Below are 17405 nucleotides of genomic sequence, written 5' to 3'. Positions count from 1 at the left end.
CTTGAACCCCTCCAGGGATGGGGCAGCCACAGCTTCTCTGGGCAACCTGGGCCAGGGGTTCGCCACCCTCATTGTAAAAAAATATTAATATTTCATCTGTCAGCAGTATTTGCTTGTGTTCAGGACTGTCCCGTCCTGAGCCACTCCTCCACCACGGTCCCTCCTGCCTTCGTGGGACGCTGCCAGAGCCGGTGGCTTTCCGCTTGGATGAGGGTTCCCAGCGCAGCCTCTGTCTCCAACCTGACTCTCAGCCTCTGAAGAGAAAGCGTACTATGGACAAATGAGACTTTCAAACATATTAGAAACACCTTAAAAGGCATATTTTAAGGATATGATATTTAGGGGCCTCTTTAGTAACGCTGCGGGAACACCGGCACAGGCTGCTCTGCTGCCAGTCCTTATCCCCACAAAACTTCTCAGTGCAGCATGTCCCCGCTTCGGCTCCTCAGATGCTCAAGTTATTCTGAGACAGGAGTAAATTCCTTTTCCTAGGCACTCAGGAGCTTTTGGATATACTACCTAGAGAGTAATTGGGAACAAAAGTCCCACGCAAACGTTATTTACAAGATGTCTTCTGGAGGAAAGGAAAATAAAGCATAAGCAGAAGTTATTGCTCTTACAGGAGAGCTAGTGGATTTTTTTTTTTTTAATTAAAACTTTCCAAAAAGAAAAATTTGGCTGAAATGCTTACTGAATGTTCCCATTTTGGGCCAGCTTGAGTACTGGAGTAAACATTGGTTTATTCCGAGAGAAAGTAAAGATAGAAAACATTTTTTTATACCAGCTTGACATGGCATTTGGTGCTTAATATTAAAGTCATCAGTCACAATTATAAAAAAGCAGGGACTGTCAGACGTGCCCATAGGTAAAGTCTCTCCTGTATTCCCCGTCCCATCATTTTAGGCATTAAACCAAAACCACCAGACACAGGGCAATAGTATCTGTTGAAACAGACGCCAAAGGAGGCTCAGGGTGCAGTCCTGCCATCCCGTAAGTCAATGGCAGAAGTCCCACGGGTTGCCCATGGCCAGGCCACCGTGCACCAGCCTTGGTCCCCACATCCCCGTGGCCACCAACACGGGTGGCATTTCTGAGGTCCCCATGGGCCCCTGTTCGAGCTGCCGGCCTGTGTGTCTTCTCTGATTTGGTGATGTTTTTGCAGCAGGAAGTGAATCGCCTCAGACGGTTTGGGAGCACCTAGGCCGCTGCCAGCGCTCCTGTCACCTCCTGGTGTCCCACTGGGAGCATGGGCTGGGCTGGGGTAGGTTGGGGTTGGGATTGGGTTGGGGTTGGGATTGGGATTGGGTTTGGGGATGGGGTTGTGGTTGGGTTAGGATTGGGTTGGGTTGGCTTGGATGCTATTTCTCCAGCAGGCTATTACTCAGTAAGAACAACAATTTCAGACTCTGGCCATGAATTTTTCACATTCCCATCTGGCTCCGCAGTCAGACAAAACATCTTCCTGGTAATTGTCTTGTCTCGAGAATACTTCTACCGAGTTCGGTGGCCTGAATAGCAGCCCAGACCATTACAGCTAATTACAGGCGTGCTCCGTAGCCGCTCGCAGTGCCTGGTTATTGCTGTAACGCGGGGGGACGCGGATGCTGTGACCAGCACTTTAAGCTGCAGACGGGCTCCTGCTGGTCCCTGCTGCTGCTTAACGCAGCCTTAGCCTGAGCGGCCGCCGTGCGCTGGATGGACTCAGGTGCTGTGAACGTGTACCGAACCGTCGCCCCTCCTCCGGGCGCTGGCGGGATGGGACCTGTCCCAGGACGGGATCTCCTCCGGGGCACACACGGGTGCGCGGGCAGCGGCGGGTCTGGCTGCACGGGGTATGGCGAGAGAAACGCCTGCACTTTGGGGAGCGGAGTGAATCCTGCTCTCCGGTCCTGACACGGGAGTCTGCTTGTATTGATTTCAGGCTCTGCTGCCGCTTTATTTTGTAAACTGCAGTAGAAGCACTGGAATTTTCCCTGGAAGAAGGATATCGCTTATTTTAGTTTCACTTCTGCTGACAGCTTAGAAGAGGATGGCAGTGAGGGACAGGAGGAAGATGCTCGTTAGAGCCTCGTAGCGCTGTCACGTCTGCAGCCCGCAATAACCAGCTGATGGCTCTGTTTAAATACTAAAGAGGATTTATTCTGATTTATCTGAGAGATTTCACAGCACAAATCCAAACAGCTTCAAGTAATATTTGTTTCAGTCCCTCAGTGTTGCCTTTCCTTTCATTCCTGGCATGGTCTACCCTGAGGAGCGCTGGGCTGCAGGTGATGCTCGGGCTCGAGGAGCTGCATCCCCATCGGCTCTTTCTTTCAGATTACTTTTCAGGAGGATTTTGTTTGCTGTGAGAGCTCGTCCGCAGCCGGCCTGCACCCCTCGCAGGGCAGCACCGGGGGGAAGCGGGGAGTTCCCTGGGAGCTGCCCCGGGTAAGGTGGGATTCGGGGGACACCCTGCGGGACGCTGCCCTGCTCCCGCGGCGCCTGTGGCCACCCTGCTGCCGGGGAGCCATGAGCGTCGGGAAAGCAAAAGAGCAAAACACAAGGTCACAGGAGCTGCAGCAGGTCAGGGCTTGGGGGAAGGGTTTTTTTTTTCCACAGGTAGATACACCACTTTACCCGACTGCTGTTTCACAGAGATTTTGACGCCCAGAGGCAGAACCTTGCTTTGTGTGAAGCCCTTCAGGCTGTAAGCATGAGCTGATGGCCCCCCTACAAAACCTGTAAATCAATATTGTCCTTTGCCGTGGGAGAACACAGAGGGTCTTCTGCTTCTCCCCCACATCATGGGAAAAGCTGTCTGGCTTAGAGCTACTGCGGCGTGAGGGGGAGAGAGGAATAAGGAAAAAAAAACCACCCCAAAACCTGATTTTTCTTGTCCCAAAGCACTCTCGGAATAGCTCTTTCCCTCTTTGCAGTTCTGCAGTGACACATCTTTCCTGTAGCGACATCATTTATATTTTTTTCAGCCTTCAAGCGCATAGTCCTGAAAAAGGCAAAATAAAAAAAGTTCCTCAGGGCCCATGAAGCCCTTTTCCAACCCGTCAGGCTCAGCCCTGTCCCGCTGTCACCCGGCGGTGTCCCAGCCCCGTGTCCCACCCAGCCTTTGGGGAAACCAGACCCTGACCCCGCTTCTTATCGCAGTCTTTGGTGCGATCTCCAGAAATGACTGAAATAGCACAAAACTCGTGATTCCAGTGCGCTCTGAAGCAGCGCGCAGTAAATCACGGCCAGCCTGGAATAGCACTCGGTAATAAAATCCAGAGCGCAGAAATACCCTGGCGGCAGGGCCCCCGCCAGCGGCTGCGCACGCCGTGCGCCCGCGGGACACGGGACGGGCACCGGCCGAGAGGCAAACCTGTGTTCCTGCTTGAAACACAGAAACATTATTTCGCTGGAAGCAAGCGCAGGCTGATTACACATAAGCTTTTTTCCCCACTGGCCAGGAAGGCGTTCGCTCAGCGTTTTCACCAGCCGGGCTGGGCAGGAGCAGGGCCCCGTCTCCCCCCAGCCCCGACCCCTGAGCAGGGCACCCGCAGACGGAGGCATCTGCCCTGCGGGACGCGAGTCTCTTCTTTTTCCCTGTTTAATCTTTTTTTTCTGCAGCATTTCAACATTGTCGCTTGCTTTGGAGACAGGGATGGAGGCGTGAGCAAGGAAAGTGATGCCAGTAGGGAAAAAAATAAAAAAGGGGCATGTTCAGGCTGTGTTGGGTGTCAGTGGGTCAGCGAGGGCTGTGCATGACGTGCCCTGACCCCAGGGAGCGGAGGTGGGGAACGGGAAGGGGAAGGGGAAGGGGAAGGGGAAGGGGAAGGGGAAGGTGCTCCCTGGGGGCAGCGAGGGACTGGGTGTATCATCCCCGTGGGGCCGGCAGAGACAGGAGCATCCTCAGCATCCCTCTAGGTAGATGTTAGAATTTTATAGCTGTTTATATTGAATGGCCAAACGAGCCCAACCTCTAACGTCACCTCTCTCGGGCTGGGGGGCACGCTCTAAAAGAAGCACTGGGGTATTTTTTCACGCTGCAGTGGTGACACCCCATAGGCCTGATGGACCAAACACAAGCCTGGTGCCATGCCCTGCACCGGTGGGTGCTCAGCCCCCCCCACATCCCCAGGAGCCCCCAGCCCTGGCAGCGCCCCGGCAGACCCACATCCCCGGGGAGGGGAGCGGGGCCGTGTCTCCCCCATCCCGAGGGACCGGCGGTGCGGGAGCAGGAGCCAGGAGCCGTCCAGGCCATTCCCGACGGATGATGGCACTTGGCAGGAGGCGCTGGCTGCGGCTGCGCCCTCCCCGTGCTCAGTTTAGAAGCTCATCGCTGCCGGGACGCTGCTTACTTGCTTTTCTCCAGAAACACCATCGTCTCCCCCAGTTTTTAAATCCCGTAGGTGCATGCAAGATGCTCAGCGCTCACAGGGGCTGTGCAAAGCCGGGCGGTGGGCACAACGCGTCCCTCCCCAGCCAGACCCCCAGGACGGGGGGAGCAACAGCTCCACGCCGCAGCGGGACCGCACATGGCACGGGGTTTAATGGAGCAGGCGGGACAGGCAAAGTAGGTGCGTCCTCGCTGAAGGTGTGAGGAACCGCACGTGTAATTGCTGGATCCATCCCACCCATGGTGACACATGGGGATGGGGACGGTGGATGCTCTGCAGCCAGCTCAGCATGGACCACACGCTCATCCCATCCCTCATTCCCAGTTATTCCTGTGAGCACCAAGCAGTCCCCTGCAGCCATCCTGCACGGGCTGGGACGCATCCCCGGGCTGCTCTCCCCGATGATCCTGGCCAAACCCGGCCGCTTCGCCTAACGCGGGGATGGATCCGTGCCCGGACGGCGTCACCATGGCCACCGGCCCCCGCGGGACCGGGCTACACGGGCGGCTGAGGGCGACAGCCCCAGCATCACCTGCGCTGGCCAGACTTTCACCAGTTTAATGGAGGATTGATTGAAGTGAGACTGGGCTGCAGCTGGGGAAAGTTACCTACGCCAAAAAAAAAAAGCAAGCCCAGTGCTGAAGGGACACGTTCTGCTTAGCAAGTGCATGGTATTTTAATTATTCTAACGAACCAGAAACCTCAGAGCAATTATATTTTGTACATTTGGGCTAATTCAAATTTTTAGCTTTTGGGAAATAAAGATTAAAAGCAAGGTTTTTTTTAAGAAATAGCCATTTAAAGTTCTATTCTCTGGGTGAGGAGCTGATTATTTGAAGACAAGCGCGGCAAAGCAGCTTGTAATTTAGCACAACAGTTTGACGGCTCACGAGGTAGCACCTAGCTATTACTTATTATAAATCCTCCCTTCTGTTAATGAAGCTTATTCCTGCTTCTAAACCCCAGACAAAGGGGTCTAGAAAATCGCACCTGTGCTCTAAAACTCACTGACGCACTCAGGAAGGGAAGCGAAGCCCCAGCACGCTGGAAATCTGCCGTGGGGCTCAGGTTCTGGGGGGGGGGGGGGGGGGCTGGGAAGATGGCCGGGGCCTGGGAGCCCAGCGGGGTTGAAATAAATCCATTTCCACAGGGGGATTGCCGTGGCCCTGTGGCCCATCTCCGCCGGAGCTGCCGGCTCCACAGCAGCATCGCGTCCCGCCTGCCGCCCCCCCCCCCACCAAGGCCCAGCCGGTTACCCTCGCCAATTAGCTAATTACATAGCTGCCAACTGATCAGAGCTTTCGTTAACAACCGCCTGTGAGTTGAGGAGAGAGAAGGTGTCGTGGGCAATGGCAAAGGTGCGGCGAATGAGCCCCACAACGGCTGAAATAAATAGAACCGGAGCAAAGGCAGCCCCCGGTGTGAGCGGTGCTGCGGTGGGGGGGACAGTGCCCGGTTTCATAGAATCATAAAATCATAGAATCACAGAATCGTCTCCATTGGAAGGGACCTTTCGGATCATTGAGTCCAGCCATCAACCCAACACTGACAAACCCACCACTACCCCATGTCCCTCAGCACCGTGTCTGCCCGGCTTTCAAACACCTCCAGGGATGGCGACTGACCCCGGCTGTCATTTCTGACCCGTCCTGCTCGGGGGCACGGGGAGGCTCTTCCCGGGTGGGGGGAGGTGGCAAGGCCACCCCAGTGCTGGCGTGTCCGGGGGCGGCGGGTGGCAGGGTCACCGCTGTGTCACGCCGTGCTCTCGCGTCCCCGCCGTCCCGGGGCTCTCCCGACACCCCGGGTGTCTCGCTACGGCTGCAGCAGGCACAGAAGGTATTAAAATAGAATTAGACGCGAGGTCTCCTGTTAAGCGAAGCAAAACATTAGCTTCGTGCAAAGCTGGCTGGGAGAAGTGGGGTTTAAAAGAAAACTGCTGGAGGCTTACGGGAACACCAGTTGGCATTTCCAGTCGCTGGGACGGCACCGCAGCCTCCCCGGCTGGTCCCTGCTCCCCCGGCAGCCAGCGAGGAGGGTGTTTGTGAGCCGGCGTGGAGAAACGTGGCGGCGGTGGCTGGCTCTGCCGCGGCAGGCGGTGCCCGCGGCCAGTGCGGCGAGCGCGGGGCCAGTGGGGCCGGTGACCTGCCGTGGCCCCGCAGCCCGGCCCGGACCTGCCGCTGCAAGCGCTTGTGGGCTTTGGGTTCAACTCGTATTTCCAGCCGCCGTTGGAGCAGCTCTTGTGCAAACACGCTTATTCTAATGTCGTTTAACTATAGCTCGCTCCTGAGGGAGAACCACAGGCCTGGCCCGCAGCCAGGGCTGGGGCGGCTCCGTCACGCCGGGCCCTCCTCGCCCGCCATCGCGGGGTGGTGGCACCCCTGCCGGGGACGGTGGCACCTCTGCCAGGGTCCAATGGCACCTCTGCCAGGGATGGGACACCTCTGCCAGGCTCTGGTGGCACCTCTGCCAGGGATGTGGCACCTCTGCTGGGGATGGGACACCTCTGCTGGGGTCCAGTGGCACCTTTACTCTGTGTCCAGCTCCCGAGAGGGGCTGGCGGGGGGGCCAGGCTCTGCTGCCTCCTGCCCCCGGCCCCGGCTGCCGGAGCTGTATCCCCAGAGCAAGGAGGGAGGGGAAAAAACACGCCTGCTTGATGTACAGTGGCCTTTTAATTGCCAGCCTGGTAATTCCATAGATGTGGCCTTTTAGAGCTTATTAACTTTGCCACAGTCATAATCTATAAAAAAATATTTCTGGGATTGGGAAATGCACCTGCTTCTTCTGGCCCGTGCCTACCTTTATTTATTTATTTTATTTAATTTTGGTTTGGGTTGTTTTTTTTATTAAATGAATGTCGCTCGGTGTTGGCCTGGCACCTGAAACGCCTGCTCCTCCGAAAGGCCAGGGGCCGGCCCTCCAGCCACAATCAGCAGAACCAATTAAACCACAAGATCATAATCGCTCCTCTGTTTATTATTTATTTCCCCAGCAACAATGATATATTTAGACCATCAGCTTTGAGCTTTTTCTGACCCATTATGCTCAGCAAATCCCAGCAGCCACGACAGGAGCCAGCGCTGGCCGTGGCGGGGGGGGATGCCAAGGGACACCGGTGCCACGAGCCCCCTGGTTCCGAGGAGGATCCCCGACCCCCGGCAGCCCCTCGCCCAGAGCGGGGCCTGACCCACACCTGGGAAGAAGCATCTCCACAGAAGGGGGAGGGTGTGAAAACTACATCCATCGGGTTTCTTTTTGTTTCCTGGGTGTTGGGTTGGTTGGATTTTTTAATTTCTTTTGGTAATTGCTCTGGTTTGAGCCTGGGAGGAAGGTACATTTTTGGTGTGCGGTAGGAACAGAACACCTGCAGCTCTTTGCAGCGCGGCTGCAGAAGTGCCACCTGCAAGCCAGGAAGGGAAAAAAAAAAAAGAAGAGAGGATGACAGAAATGAGGAATTAAAAAAAAATGCTGTTTTTTTATTTAGGATTGCTTCTTGCGGGAGAGTAACTGCGGACACAGTGGGGCTGGTGTCCGGGGCAGGCACCCGCGGGGGGACGGGGGCTCAGCCCTCCCTGCTCCGGTGGCAGAGGCTCCGCGGTGGGTGGCAGTGGTTCGGCCACGGACGCGATTAAAGAGTGACGGATGGCTCAGTGATCTGGAAAACATGAGTCGACCATTTGTAGGCCAGCATTAATGATACCATCTCTAAGGAGAAACGGCAAAAGCTGGGCTTCTGGCAAAGGAAAAGTATTTGTCAAACTATTTGTGAATATTATTTAGGCAGATAATATTTCTTAATAGCTTATTGGACAAATATTATGGTTTCAGAGCTCCTGATTCCCTTGGCAGCCTGTTTTTCGAAGTTCATTACTCTTTCAGTGACTTTATCCTGGTCCATCGTGCTGGGACGGTCGGTGTCCCAAGTCCCCAGCCTCCCGCGGGCAGCGCCGGGGGGGCGAGGGGGCTGAGCCCTGCTGCTCCCGCGGGACGGGGAAACCCTTCCACCCTACGGCCTCGCGGTGCCGGCAGCCACGAGTTCTGTGGGTAAAGCCCTTGCCTGGCGTTTGCCCCATGTCTCCCTGGGGACACCTGGGGCGTCCTGCACATCGGCAGCGCGGTGCTGCCACCGGTGCCGGGGGCGCCGGAACGGGATGCAGCCAGGAGAAGCCTCTCGGTGGGTGCAGCCATCCAGGGTGTCCCCCGCAGCTCCCCCGGTCCCCAGCCCAGCCGGGTGCCCGTGTCCGTGTCTGTGTCCGTGTCCGCGTCTGTGCCTGGCGGGAGGAGCCGGCAGCTCCAGGACACGGGGATTTGAAGGACTCAGCACCTTATGCACGGGCTCATTACCTGCGCGGCTGATTCACATGCGTTCCCAAGGGATGTCCCAGGCAGCAGGAGAGCACGGCAGGACCCGAGCCCGGCCAGTGGTGTTTCCACAGGGCCCTCGTGTGACTGTAAAACTTGGACTTCTCTTTGGGCTGGGCTTTTCCCTTCTTTTTTTGCTCCCCTCCTGAAATGAAGCTCATTTGGGAGGTGTTTGACTAATCCCCCATCCCCCCGTTCCCACACCTGCCCTTCGGTTACGCTGCACAAAGCCGACTCCATCCCCCTCCCGGAGACACCCACTGACACCGAACCCCGGCACCCCCCGCTTTGAGCCCCAGCACTGTCAGCTTTCAGTGCCTGCTCACCGCGATCTTCGAATTAACGCCGCAGGTTTCTATCAAGGTGATTAATTAGAAAGGCATGCACAGCAAACTACACGGGGCACTCACCGGGGGCTCGCCGTGGGGGTGTCACGGTGAGGCAACGGCTGCTCCCCTGGGAAGAGAGTCCCGACCTGGGACAGGGTGTGCAGGGCCGGGGACACCCCTGGGGTGTGGGGCCGGGGCAGGAGGGCAGCGGGGACGCACCCGCACCCGAACCCCAAACACCTACAGAGGGTTCTGGTGAGATGTACAGAGTGTCATCTGTATAGACGCTGCATGAAACTCGAAGCTGTTAATATTATTCTTCAGTAATAAGTATTTTACACACAGACTGAGCTCGTGCTGCGTAGCGTGACCCGCAGGAGGATGGAGCACAACCACAGCACAGGAGACATCGCTGGTACCTGCCCCTGACCTGTGTGTCTCCCCTCCCCGTGTCCCCTCCGGCCCCAGGCGGTGACCAGGGACCCTTTCCTGCGGCAGGAGCAGCGTGAGCTGCCCGTAAATCACTCTCTGCAGAGCGCGGAGGGGGTCCTCGCCATCGTTTGGCGTGGTTAATGCTCTGCTGGGTTTTACTGCGTTATTCATAACTGCTGGGACTCAATTCACGGTGCCTCAGGCCAGCGTTTGTTTTCCCTTTTTTTTTTTTTTTTTTTTTTAAATTTTCCTTCCTCCTCCCTCTTGCAAACACCTCCAGCACCGATGTTCGAGCGCAGGCGGGTGCAGCTGGGGCTCCGGCATCGCTCGTTGCTGCCGGGCGACGTATGGCCGTGGTGGCAGCAGGCTGGGAGGGATGCAGGTCCCCTCGCCCGGCTCCTGCGGCGGCTGCAGCTCCCGGCCATGCCCCCCCCGCTCCACCCCGCGCAACGGGCCGCTCGTCTCAGCGTGTAGCACATCAAGCAGAAAGTATAACCCCTGTCCCAGCGCATTAGCGACGCAATTAGTGGCCCTCTTAGATGCTGCATCAGCAGTTTCCCCTCAATCTTTTCACGTGGTTTGATCTTGAATCAACAGAGCCTATAATTAGAAGGATTCCACCTACTTGTTAGTTTTTAAACTTAAAGTTCTCTGTTGTGACCTCAGAGAATATCCTTAATTACGCTCTGGTGCTGTGCCAAGCCTAAGATGTATTGAATATTTACCCCCATCACTGCTCCTCCAGTTCTGCTTCAGAGCCAGTTTTCCTCAGCTGTTCCACGGGCTCGGGCATTTGAGATCAATGAACTTTTAATCCCCTGTAGAAGGTTTCTCCAATTCCTGCTCCTCCAGTCACACTTTCACAAGTTGAATATTTACATTTTTTTATTTTAAAATGTGCGTGTCCTATATAAACCATTTTCAGGTCCACCAATAGTGGCTGCCCCATCCCTGGAGGGGTTCAAGGCCAGGTTGGACGGAGCTTGGAGCAACCTGGTGTGGTGGGAGGTGTCCCTGCCCAGGGCAGGGGGTGGCACTGATGGGCTTTGAGGACCCTTCCAACCCGAACCATTCCATCATTCTGTGATTCTGTGATTTTTGCCTTTTGGGAATCAAAGGAGTTGCGGGGCCGGTGCGGAGCCCAGGCCTGAGCGGACGCCGCAGCGCAGCCATCTCCCTGCCTGTCCGCGGTCCCAGCGGCTGCCCCCGGGGATGGGGCGCCGTGGGGAGCACCCACCCCGGCGTGGGACTGAACGCAGGGAGGGGCGAAGCAGCAGCACCCCCAGGCTGAGCCGCAGCCGGATGTGAGGAGGACAGCGGTGACTCAACCTTGGATTTATGGACTTGAATTGGATGGGATCCCCCACGGAACCTGAGCCTGAGGAGTCCTGGGTCCCCTCCAAGGCCAGTCCCCAATGGGAGCCTGGCAGGAGCAGCGGCACTGGGAACGCCTTGCAGCGCGGCGGGACAGCCAGCAACTGCGGCCACGGAGGCTCTTTTTCTGTAAAACCCCAGTACTTGCGTCTTACGTAGCGAAACCATCCGTGTGCCTGGAGCAAACAACCTCACGCTGAAGCAGGGAACGGCCAAGGATAAACCAGCACGTTGTGGGCTGTCCCAGAGGCACACACAAAGTCAAGAGTCCTGGAGCTGGGAAATCTTAAATGACAGGACTGTAAAAATAGCATTTAATGGCAGCTTTTCCAAACCATTCTGAAATTCCTTCATTTTATTGGGAGAGTGTGAACAAAACAAAAATCACAAATTTCAATCTCATGCTGGGTTTCATCCAAATTTCCTGTAAGACGAAGACAGAGCCCAAGCAAGCACTGCAAAATGAGATGGCAGGCGAGAGCAGGGCTGCCCATCTCCCTGCAGCGCCGTCCTCCCCGCCACGAGCCCCCCAGCAGGGCAGGAGGGCACCCGGCGCCCCCGTCCCTCCGTCCCCACCGGACACGTGCTGGGTGCTGGCGTGGGACGGGCGTACGGGAGGGTGCGGGGGGGGGAGACGCAGAGACCCTGCAACGAGAAGGGCTCCGGGTGGGTACCACGTCTTCCACAGCCGCTTTTGATGTAAATCATTTTGGAAACGCACCAGGATAAATGGGATTTTGGGTGGGATGGGAGGAGGTCTGGTAACCAACGCGCTCTGCCGTGGAGCGCATCGGAGACCCTGAGCTGGGGCTGTGGCCATAAAGCAGTTATTTCAGCTCTGTCTCCTTACAGCGTCTCTTCACGATTGTTACACAAATTAATGCAGTTGCCATGAATCCTGTTCTTGCCTGGCCTCTGACCCCCGTCCGCAGCCACCTCGCTTGGCAAGTACCAAAGCCAAATTTACGTAAGCCTTTGTTTTAATTGCAAACAATGCGAAGAAATCGTTCCCCGCTGGAAAGCTGGCATTTGATGTTGCTATTAAATGAGATTTCATTATAGCACGAATCTCACACTGCTATCCGATGGGGGTAAAGGCGTGAGCTACGTTAAGGAAAAAAATTTTTAGTTTTTTAGGGAAAAAAAAAGCAGTTTTATTTACTGACGGATATACGTTGCTTTTTAAAAACGGCAACAGTCGCATGGTGGGAGTTTTCTGGCAGCGTTTTTTTGGGGGGGCTGTGAGACTTTCTGAACAGCAACCGTGGTGTCTCCACCACCCCCACTACCCCCCCGCCTTGCCCCCAGCCAGAGGTGGTTTTCAGCAGTGCTAATTTAGGAAATGGGTTTTCACAAGTTTGGTTAAAATCTGTTTTCGGCAAGTTACGGCCTCGTTGGGCAGGGTCCCGTCCCGCTGCCCGAGGGCGGCTCAACCCCTCAGGCTGGGTTCCCAGCCCCGACCCCCAGCCGCTTTCAACCCCCCTCAAACCCAAAAACCCCAGAGCTAACACAGCGTTCGGTGTTTCCCAGCTCCCAAGGGATGTTTAAAGGCAGCGAGGGAGAGCCCAGCATGGGGAGACCCCCCAGACCCACGCTGTGGCTCCAGCTGGGGACAGGGACCCACTACCGCCATCCCCTTATTGCCACAACACAAGTTCAGGCCACGCCACGAGCTGAAATTCTGCGGAAATGGGTCGGGAGGCAGACGTTCACGGCAAACGCCGAGATTTACAACGCCAACACCCAGCGCTTTGTGCTGGGTTTCATTTCCCTTCCATCACGGACTTTTTGGCGTCCTCGATCCTGGGGAGGGAGCGTTTATCACCATTCTGACAAGCACCAAACGGTTAAGAAACATTACGATAACGAAATAAATTTTAGATCAATTCTTAATATATTTTTTTTTTCCTAAACACACTTTGTGTTGGTTTCCTCAGTTTAATTGTCCTGACAGCTTTACGCCGACCCATCCGACGTGTGCGCGAGTCAGCGTGCGCAGATGCCCCGACCCCCTTCCGATGTGGTTAGAAAACGGTGGTGCAGATTCCCCTCCGGAAAACGGATGAGGCGAATGCCACGGCAAATCCAGCACGGTTTGGGAAATGTAATGCAATGCAAGTACTGATTTCCAATTAAATTGTTAATCTGAACTTAATTCTCAGAAATTCTCCCACTCTAGAACTTAATTACGGCAGCAATTAGCTTTAGTACAAATCATTTTTGCATACGAGGTGAGTAAATAAAACAACATAAACCAACTGACTCGGCTGTCAGAACCGACCCTCTCCAGGTACACAGCAAAAACTCTACAAAAGCATTTTGGAGCCATTTAATGAAAAAAGCAGAATTTTATTATATGGTTTCTGTCCATTATTCGGCATTGCTGTAAATGGCTCACATTTACTGCAACTTCTGTACAGATGTGTGGCTTTGTATTACCAGAACAGCAAATTTAAATGAAAAAATAAATGTTCAACAATTCCACACAAGCTTTTACAGTCCAACATTTCACTGAGTAGGTGAAAACTACAGACTTGTTACTACAGAATTATTCAGCATGAATAAAAAACTACAACTTTTATTTTTAAACAGGAGTCACTGGTTTAATTTTTTTTATGCTGTTTAAAATTACTGTGATAAAAATAATGATTTTTTTTTTTTAATAATGCCATACACCAGTATGATATAGGATTTGTCCCCAGTATATATCTTTTGTTTAATATACAAAATAGAATAATGACACATCGCTGACTCTATGCTGTTACGCACGTTAGTTTGGAGGTGGGGTATGTTCATACACGCAGCCTTTCCTCAAAAAATGGGCGCCTCTGGCTCTTCTGGAGGCCCTAATCCTGTCCTGGGAACGCGGTTCCTGCGGTTCCTGCGCCTCAGGGGTGGCTCAGCGCCGGCCGGCCGGGACCCCAGCGCGGGGGGCGAGCCCCCACCCAGCGCAGACAGGCCTTTAAAACCCTCTCTCTAAGGAATGGCCCCGACGTCCTCCCTCGCTCAACTTCCACTGCGGGACACAGGATTTGGCTGACGGTCACCCAGGCACTTCCTCCCCTTTTCTACCTGTTCCAGCGAAAACGGGGAGGTCATTTTTCGGCTCGGCGCCTCTCCCCGGCCCCTCCCTCCCTCCCCGGCCCCCCGGGGCTCCCTCGCGGTGCGGGACCGCGGCGGCTCCCAGGGGGGCCATTCCCGGCGTGCGGCACGCGCGTGTCCTGAGCTGCGGCGCGGCCGTCCCTCGCTCGGATCCATGCACTTTGTGATAAGGCACTGAAGAGACGGAGTCAGAATTCTCCCTGCTTTATCCAGAGTGCAGATACTACCCACTGCTACAAGGACTACGGATACACAGAACATGGACTTCTCACTGCTTACTAAAGCACTACAGAGTTTGAATCGTGAAGTTTAAAACTGAACAGCACGTACAGGACGATTGCTTTCTTCTAACATCACAGTTTCCTTTTTTCCTTAAACCCACGAACTAAAAATTAATACACAGGCCTACAGACAACGGGGGTAGAGAGCCTCTCTTCTCCTACGCTATCACTCATCTCAAGGGGGTGATAATTTGTTCGTGTTCACTAGCGTTACTTTTCTGCTGGGAAGAAAAAAAGGTTTTGTCTCTTTGTGCGTACGAACACACAAACGCTTGCACACACGCTCACACTCACTCCTTCGCACAAGCTCCAATCGAGGTATCTGGGGACAAAACTTTGAAAACCATTCTCGAAAGAAGGAACATTTTTCCTTTTAACTGAAGAGCCCATCTGAAACCAAACGGCGTGAAACTCCTATCTGTATCTCACACCGGGCGCGTGAATGTTTTCATTGAGTTGGGTTGAAAGTTGCAATTAAAATACTGAACTTTACCTTAACTGTTACAAAATGTACATATTCTTTACAGATCAAAGAGAAGAGAATGATTACTTTTTTTTTATTAAAGATGATATTTTACTCCAAAGTACTGAATATAGTATCTTTTTTTAATAGGTATAACATTCAAAAAGAGATTTAAGAAAGGATGAAAATTTAGCTTCCTATTTTTCACTTGGAAACAAACTTTTGCCGCACAATAGAAATGTACTAGTGTATTGTGAACAACTTATCCTCTATATTTACATATTGCTGGTACCTGTATGCATATTATTGCCAAATTTTTCAAGCTGTTTTTGCAGTGGTCCGTGAGGCTGTATATGAAATCAACCCCGCATGTCGAGAGCCGTAGGGATCTCGCCGACTTACATTTTTTGCAGCGGAGGTCGGATCGAGCAATGACTGGTGAATGGTAACCGGCCATACAGATAGGAGTATTCCATCCAAGCGCCGACTGGGAGTTTTACACAGTGATTTGATAAACATAAAAGCCACCCTAAACCCATCCACCGAACGCGGGTTTTCCTTTCTACACGGAGTACTTCTTTGGATACTAACCACCGATGCCGTCAGTGCTACCTCCAGACAAACCACAACTTGTACAGGTTACCATTCAGCATATTTGTGACCCCTACAAAAAATATAATTACATGTATCATGATAAAGCAATCTGTCATCTAAAAATCATCCTTATTATACACTATACAAGCTATTTTACAATCATTTAATAAATTGCTTTTAAAGCTGCAGTAGCCCTTCCCTTCTTTTCTCAGATCAGCGAATATACCGATTATACATATTTGAAACTATAACTAAATATAAAAATATATTAGGTTTTGTATTTCATCGGATGATCTTTCTCATTTCTATTACACAAATAATCTGGCCACTTTGAGTAAAAATCAAATTTTAGAGTGGCTTAGTAAATATTTAAATTTTGAGATACAGAAAATTGTTAAGGTGCACGTAGAAAAAGGCTACTACAGCTTCTAAACGTTTTAAAATATAGTTATCAATGGCAACAAGGAGAAATTCACAGGACCTGTGGTAATTTTATGGCACGCTAGTACGTCGGTATGAAGGGATGCAGCCTTACAAAGACAGAAAGTTTGACATACGACTCTAAGACCACGACCTCAGTAGCAGAGCTTTCCTGCTCTCCAGGAAAGGGGCTGAGCCAGTCGGGGAGGGCTGAGATGTGAGAACGGGCCCCGGACCGCCCCGGTCGGAGTCGGGATATCCAGAGTTAGGGCTCTGCTGCCCGCGCGACGGCCGGCATCCCGCTGAAGAAGAGATTTCTAGAATCGATACGAGGAAACAGAACAAAACCAAACCACTGGGCATAATTACATGCCTGCCTCTTGAGTCAATGGTATTTTTCCATATATACTTGTATGACGAGAGATTTAAGTGTATAGAAAATGTGAGTTTCTCCACACAGAAGTAAACTTTTCTTAAGCTATGCATATTTTCCTGAAAATTTCCTGATGGGCAGTCAGGACTGATCTTCTTGGCATCAATGCAGCCCATGACTCTCATAGTTATGGCTGTTGCATTATATGCAAATATCAGGCTTGTTTTTTTCAATATATAAAATAACCTGCTCATTTACATCCAGTGAGGACTGGGTTAATTTTCTATGAATCTGCATATCCAACGCTTTTGCACGTATACCAAAAGTATTTGTTTCAGTCGCATCTACTGAAATTAGATTTGAGAGTGTTCTCCCACCCACCCTGGCCCTTAAAAAATGCCAAATTTTTATGGTCGCTTTGACAGTTGAAAGCTATTAGGTTAGAAAAGCCCAACCCATTTTCACGTGAATATACTCAAGGATTAATGTCTAGAGGTCATTTAGGAAAGCTACGAGCTGCCCCACCTTAAAAAACCAGCTGTACAATAGGCATCTTGAAGTATTACAAAAAAATTATGTAAGAAAAAATGAACAAGCCTAGTTCACGGTATATAAAGTTAAAGGAAATTGCTAAAACCAGACAGTAATAGCTATAAAAGGCACAACTTCCCTTTTCTGATATACACTTGTAAACTTTCTTCAGGTTACATGCATAAACCAAAATGCTACCTTAACTTTAAAAAAAAAAAAATCCAAAACACTTTACTAAAAAAAAAAAAAAAAAGCCTAGAAAATTGTCTCCAGCCAACTGCAGAAATTAATTAGCAGAATGTTCGTAACACAGCCTCAGATCTTGTCACCGGTGGTTTTGATGCATCCATGGATGTTGCACGAGGGGAGAGATATAATTTCTGACAAATAAGATTTATTTTCCTTTCCTTTCTCCCCAGTTATTTACCAAACGTGAGAAATCCGCTGCTTCTATAGCCTAAATCTTGGCCCTCTGTAAACCACATGTAGTGCATAATTACAAAAGAAACACCGCTGCAAGGACAAAATTAACAAGTTCTGTAGGTTTTTTTTCTTTACAAAAAAAAAGCTATCATTTGACGTTTTCTTAAGGCAACCCTTTTGTATTAAGGCAGTCACTTTTGATGAAATAAGAGCTTCTTGATATTTCCATTTGAATATTTTGGTATCTGATTGCTGATGATTTCTGCCAACATTTCTGGGAACTCAATACTCATGGATTTATCCAAAAATGTCTGGAAGCAAAAGCTCAGAAGATTTTCAACCACCTACAAG

General features: G+C 52.1%; 1 protein-coding gene across 4 annotated transcripts in view; it reads right to left on the bottom strand.

Annotated features, from left to right (window-relative positions):
• Positions 1-14784: 14784 nt before the first annotated feature.
• Positions 14785-17405, bottom strand: part of NR3C1 (nuclear receptor subfamily 3 group C member 1) — a 67336-nt gene continuing 64715 nt past the window's right edge. For all 4 annotated transcript variants that reach the window (XM_063348842.1, XM_063348843.1, XM_063348845.1 and 1 more), the window contains exon 9: positions 14785-17398. In XM_063348842.1, coding sequence (XP_063204912.1) covers positions 17246-17398 — 153 coding nt within the window. In that variant the 3' untranslated portion in view covers positions 14785-17245. The remainder of the gene's footprint in view (positions 17399-17405) is intronic.

This window comes from Chroicocephalus ridibundus, chromosome 11 (assembly GCF_963924245.1).
Source record: "Chroicocephalus ridibundus chromosome 11, bChrRid1.1, whole genome shotgun sequence".
Taxonomy (NCBI): Eukaryota; Metazoa; Chordata; class Aves; order Charadriiformes; family Laridae; genus Chroicocephalus; species Chroicocephalus ridibundus.
This window is presented reverse-complemented; position numbering and strand designations above follow the sequence as displayed.